The sequence below is a fragment of the Aptenodytes forsteri genome, unplaced genomic scaffold (genome assembly GCF_000699145.1).
Source record: "Aptenodytes forsteri isolate BGI_AS27 unplaced genomic scaffold, ASM69914v1 Scaffold181, whole genome shotgun sequence".
In the NCBI taxonomy this organism is placed as follows: domain Eukaryota; kingdom Metazoa; phylum Chordata; class Aves; order Sphenisciformes; family Spheniscidae; genus Aptenodytes; species Aptenodytes forsteri.
Window position 1 is genome coordinate 3570248 of NW_008795702.1, and position 5854 is coordinate 3576101.

The window sequence follows — 5854 nt, forward strand, 5'->3', positions numbered from 1 at the left end:
CTAGTTTGCGGCAAGCCGCTGGGGCTAACGACGGAAGATGGGCGCTTTTGATTGGCACGGGCACAAGCTGACGGTGAACCAGGCAACCCGCTGGCTTGACTGATGTCATAGGCTGGAATAATTGATTGGCGCGGCCCAACGTCCTCTGACCACCCAGACCCCGGGTTTGGTTTGTCGCCACAAACAGATAAACTCTGTGTGTAGGCACCGCTCATCGCCGACTGCCCGCAACGCGGCTGCTCTGGGATACAGACGTGCGTGTACGTATCGGCCTTGGGAATGCCGCCTTTTAACTGACCCAGGTGTTGGTTTGGGGGTTTTATTTATTCCATTTTCTCCCGTGTTTCTGTGATGCGGGAAATGGAGTGCTGCACTGCCTTAAAACCCACCACTGCATTGCCACTAGTGATGACGTGATAAAGTCACAATCCAATTCGTTAAGGGAAAAAGCATTACCCTTCAATTTGATTGCCATTTATTATTCACTAGACACAGAGGATCACTCACGCTCGAATACCAGGGAATCGCATGTGGGGGAAACAATAATGCACGGACCAATGGAAGAAACGCATTTTCAACTGAGTTATAACTTGGCATTAATGTGAATTGCAACGAAGGGATCTTCAGCATTGGTACTAATCTGGAAATTAGCCATTCCATCACCAGAAACATACACCTGTTTTCCAGTACATTTGTTGCCCTCCTTTTGTCCAGAAATAACATCGCAGTAGGTACCAGCAGGCAGACCAGTTTGCAAATGGATGTTCATATTCCTATGTGAAAATAAGTGAACGCTATTTGTCCATTGTTTTCAAAACAGATATTTCAAGCGAGGTATAGGATTTTTGAACCTGATGCTACTCCCTTACTTTGAAGGGCAAAGTAAAGTGTGAGCTTTCTGATCCTATCCCTGCTTTGCTCCCTACGCGCCTGTTTTGGCTCTCTAGACCTGGCATGCAACTGCATGACTTTAGCTCAGGCTGTAGTAAACGCTCTTATCAGGAGACGAGGACATTCCCCTTCCCATCAGTACTGCTGATAAGAGATGCTATGCTTCTCTCTGGGGACACGGTCTCTCCCACTGACTTACCAGTCATCATTATTAAAAACGATGAAGCCTTTATTACCACGGCCAAAAGCTACTTGATTGCTGCCGTTGTCCCACCAGCTGGAGAAAGGCTGACCGTCCACCACATTACGGAAGATAACCATGTTCCTGGAAAGGCAAGGAACGGCTGTCACGGTGGCTGCAAGAGCTCTAAAGCCACGAGGAACACGAAGCAAAAGCAACTGCTTTTGCTTCTTTTTTCTCCACAGGGTCCTACTTTATTTGACGCCAGCGATGTTCACAAACCCAGCCGTCGCCACAGGTAGAGTCTGCATTGATTGTAACAGGCTTTGTTGACCCATCCGAGTTACTCGGTGGTCCGATCCAGTCGTTGACGTCCTGCAATTAAAAAGAGAAGTTTAAAACTTCTTACTGAAAACACAGAGAGCCTATCTGGAGAGAAAAGCCAGATGGAGCATCAAATCTCCACCTGCTAGATCCAACGCGGGACAGAGAAATCACTCAACACGTTTAAATGCGCCAGACTGCTTCTCCGGCCCTGCTCTGATCCTCACTCACCATGAATGTATCTTCAGCATGACACGCTTACCCGTCCATTTACAAAAGACCTTGGCCAGCGAAAACTTGACATCACACGCGTGAACCCATACGGATGAGCAAGCATGAAACCAACTGCCATTTTATAAAGCCTGTTCGTTAGAGAAAGAAGTAATGAGACGTGGAAAGACAAACCGTGCCAGGGAACCGACAGGCAAACAAGCAAAAGGAAGAAGCACCACCCAGACAAGAGCAATCCCTTCCCTGGGGTCCCAGAAGGTTAGAATGGAAGCTCCGCCGGCCCCGTGACCCCGCTGGTTGTCGTGATTATCCACAAAGACCAGGGCTCTGTCGGAAGGCACAAAGCCCCAGCCTTCTCCCCAGTTCCTAGCCAAAACCACAAAGACTTGAAGCTACCCTGCCAGCTGGCGTATCCAGCGTATCCCGGGTAAGTCGCACCATCGCCATCCTTACTTTAAGTAGGCCATCTTTTCTCCGTTCCACTTGCGGATCACTGTCCCCAGTTTTGCACCGTATTTGAATTCCGTCACTCGGCCATTTCCAAAGTAGTCACTGCCTTTGATCGGCTCGCCCCCCCAGTCAATTACCTGGCACACAAAGGAGAAACTGTGCATCTGGTCTCGTCTCACAGAGACAAAAAATGCAGTGTACAGTCCTCAACATTAGTTCTTGCTTTACATTTAGACAAAAAATAATAAAGTATGTTTATTTCCGTTGTGTAGATCAACCCAAAGTCGGTATAATACATGATGGATACATGTAAACACATGACTGAAGAAAGAAAAGGTAAAGTTGAATGACAATCCGTTGCGGAGGCATTTTTAAAAAGCAAAACTACTTATGTCTGCAGGGCTGCTCCAAAGAAATGGCTAGCTCTTTCTGGGGTAAAGTTGGATGAAGATGTATTACCGCCATTCCTCTGAAGGAGGAAGGTAAAAGAGACACCAAAGACAAAGACAAACAGAAAGGAAAAAACATGGACATTACCTCCTGGTAAATGAAAGGTTTTGTTCCTGCAGAAAACCATTTAGTATTTAGATTTTTCAGCTTGTCCAGAAATGCTCTTATGTCCCCAGGCCACATATGCTTGGCAGCATCAATCCGGAAGCCTGCTACGCCAATATCAATGAGGTAGTTCATGTACTCAGCAACTTTTGAGCGTACGTAGTCCTTCTCCAGGGCCAGATCAAGAAGGCTAACCAAGCGGCAGTCCCGGACCAGTGTAATGAAGAAGAAAAAAAAAAGTTTTGAGGTGCCACTCTGTCAGCTTGTAAAACCTTTCAATGAAACGTCTGCATGTTTCGAGCCATAAAATCAATTCTGTTTGGATATTTAATTTGCATAGAAGAGAATTATGCCAAGGTCTGCACCAAGACATGGGTAAATTCACTATACAGCTCAATACTCAGGTTAGGACAGTTGGTGAAGCGTATCACCTCCCCGTGCAGATGTCATCGGAATTGAGGAGGAGAAACGGCACGGTGTATTGTTGCAAAGCGGCCGAAGGAAGAGCAGCAACCTTGAGAAAGAACTGCCACCCATTCCATCTACAAAAAAGAGTAAGTCGCTCAACTAGGACACCACCTTGCGCTACCGTCAGTTTTCCAAGGGGGCTCCTTATCAAGACCAGCTGAGTTTAGAAGCTGTAAGGAAGAGCTCGCCGGCTGAGCCGAGTACACTGGGCTCAGTTCAGGAGCAAACTCCTGCACACGCCCATGTGAAATACGTGGGGAGGGTTCTTGATTTCTCAGTACTTAGAATATTCTGCACCACAAGCACCTTTCCTGTACCTACGTTCACTACTTCATTCACTTGTCAGGTGACTAAGCACAGGTTTTGTGAGGAACTACTCCCTTTGCTTGGCCTTACTGTAATGTTTACACAACAGGTTAAAAAAAAAAAAAAAAGGAGAAAGAAGAAGATTTCAAACTTTTGCCAGAGAAAGTTACCTGATACATATCACCATAATTTTCAATTTCTCCACTGCCAGTTCGACATTTGCCATCATTGAAATCCCAGCCAGAGTACGGCACAGCTGGAAAATCTCTGTCCCCAGCATTAAAATAGCTTCCACAGGTAGAATGGGTGCCTGAGCCACCCGCAGCCCCACACATGTGGTTGACAACAGCATCCACATAAATATGAACCTGGAAAAGCAGTAAGTGCATTTCAGTATGTTTTTTAATGAAGGTGAAGCGATAGCCAGAGCTTTACCACATCCCTATCGATTCGATCTTTTTCTCCCCTTCAGTTTATTCTCAGCTTATGCCTCCTTTGAGGACAGCAGCAATAACTTCCCTCAGCTGAAACAGCACTCCTTGCCATATCAGAGACAGATTTTCAAGGCACTTACTCCAACGTTGTTGCATCTGGTCACCATGTCTCTGAATTCATTTTCGTTTCCTGACCGAGTGCAGAGCTTGTAGCTGACGGGCTGGTATCTTTCCCACCAGGGTCTGCTCGGGTTAGTAATGACAATATTTTCATTTGGAGGTGAAACCTGCAGATGAAACGATGTGCTTTGATAAGAAATCAACTGGCTTTATTTCAACGTTTTAAGGGGAAAATCTGCACTCGGCACCTCTGCCCTCAGAGGCAGGCTAGCGCCCAACCCAGTCCCTCTCTCCCACAGCATAAGCTCAGGTCTGCGAGGTGTCCGTCTTGTAGACTGGCAAGAAAGTAGGTTTTTTTTGTTCCTGTGGGCGGCCCAGGTCCAGCATGGGCCTGCTTTCAAGGACATGCGCATGGGAGGGCTGAAGCCGCAGGAATTACTTTTACCTGGAATAGTGACAGCCTTAGGAAAGCCAAAACTCAATGCTTATGCACTTCCCTCAGAACAAGGTAAAGAGGAAAACGTAGCTTTGCAGGGCAAGCGTTTCAGAGGAAAGCGTGCCCCTTTGTAACTGCTCTGCTAGAGACACCGTATCATCCATTGGCCCTGAAGGATCTAGGGCTGCATCTAACAGCAGTTACTACTTCCATGCCCCCCTTTCCAACACCAAAGTCACTCGGAGCTGGCTGTCTCCGATTCAGGCATTTTGATTCATTAATTGAATTCTGCGATACCGTTTTCCTACCTACTCACAGGAAACAACTTACCTGAACTCCTCCAAATCCGTTAGGAGCTAAATAGCGTTCACACTCCAGAGCAATATCGGCCCAGCGCCATTCAAAGAGATGCACAATAGACGTCCTCCCAGAGAGAGTATGAGGGTTGTACTGCGCCCAGCAAAACCCTGCTGCTGCGAGTAGGAGGAGGACTTGCATGATGCCTTCAGTGCAAGGCTGTGGTCTCTCCGCTGGCAATTTATACTCCTGCAAGTTGACAAAGTTCCTACTGCAGCTGTCAAAATTCACACAGATCAGTGCTATCGGTTATTATTTGGCTAGCTAGCTCGATACCATTCTTCTGTTTTGTTTTTTCCTGGATTGCCCAACAACTGAAGATAAAATACCTTTTCACAATGATTATACGTTATCACAAACCAAGCGGTCTGTGAGCAGTGCACCTAAATTCAGAATCGTACGCTTTCCAATCATGTAAACAAAGATACTTTATCAAAAGTATTCCAAAACATAACACATAGACCCACAAAGGGGCCTCTGGAAGGTGAAAGGAAAGGGAGGTGATTAAAAGACAACTGGAAATCTAACAGCTCTAAGAGAATGAATGTGTTTGCCAGCATTCAGAGGCATCTAGCTCTCAGGATTAGCCCGAGCCCAAACCAAGGGAGCTGATCAGCCACTCTCGGTCAGTAACAGATGTATTACACAACACGTCGTGGGTCTTCACCAGGTGAATCACACTGGTAACTAGAAACTGAGCCCTTGTCATGCCTGGAGTTTTTCTAGCATCATTGCCCAACCCCTGCTAGGAACTGTTGGGCTTTCTTCACACGGTCGTGCAGAGCAGCTGTTGCTCTACCTGACTGAAAGTGATCAGAGCTGCAAGTGTTTTCCTCTCCAGCAGAGACTCTGCATAAGGTTTCATCTCACTTTAAATGACCAATGATTCATCTGAGTCAAGGAAGGCAACCCAAAATCAGATGTAAAGTGATACTGCAGATGAGTTTTAGCTGCCTGACATAAAACTGCATTAGAAAGCCAGAGCTGTTGCCCAAGTCCCTTCTGGCTTTTCCTACAATCTCCTCCTTCAAAAAAACCTTCTGGCTTTTGCTCACGACATAATTTCAGGTCTCCATTTGGAGCTGATTTGGAAGATCAAAG

At 46.5% G+C, this 5854-nt stretch overlaps 1 protein-coding gene across 2 annotated transcripts; it reads right to left on the bottom strand.

Annotated features, from left to right (window-relative positions):
- Positions 1-454: 454 nt before the first annotated feature.
- Positions 455-4894, bottom strand: LOC103902180 (pancreatic alpha-amylase). Of its 2 annotated transcripts, none has more exons than XM_009283193.1 (10): positions 4727-4894; positions 3981-4127; positions 3587-3774; positions 2615-2855; positions 2081-2214; positions 1874-1993; positions 1659-1761; positions 1326-1447; positions 1091-1216; positions 455-773 (listed from the first exon to the last, which is right to left on the bottom strand). In XM_009283193.1, exons 1-10 carry the CDS (start codon positions 4892-4894, stop codon positions 584-586), a joined length of 1539 nt encoding a protein of 512 aa, XP_009281468.1. In that variant the 3' UTR covers positions 455-583. The 2 variants fall into 2 exon arrangements, with proteins under 2 accessions (XP_009281468.1, XP_009281467.1); XM_009283192.1 differs by having other exon boundaries at positions 2615-2846; positions 3578-3774.
- Between the last annotated feature and the right edge of the window lie 960 nt (positions 4895-5854).

What these genes read in the sequence shown, in the direction of transcription:
- LOC103902180 (XM_009283193.1), bottom strand. Translation starts at nt 4,894, where the DNA reads ATGCAAGTCCTCCTCCTACTCGCAGCAGCAGGGTTTTGCTGGGCGCAG. An exon ending in ACGGATTTGGAGGAGTTCAG is followed by an intron (nt 4,128 to 4,726) that starts GTAAGTTGTTTC and finishes TTTCATCTGCAG; the next exon opens with GTTTCACCTCCAAATGAAAA. An exon ending in AACCTTTCATTTACCAGGAG is followed by an intron (nt 2,215 to 2,614) that starts GTAATGTCCATG and finishes TTTGTGTGCCAG; the next exon opens with GTAATTGACTGGGGGGGCGA.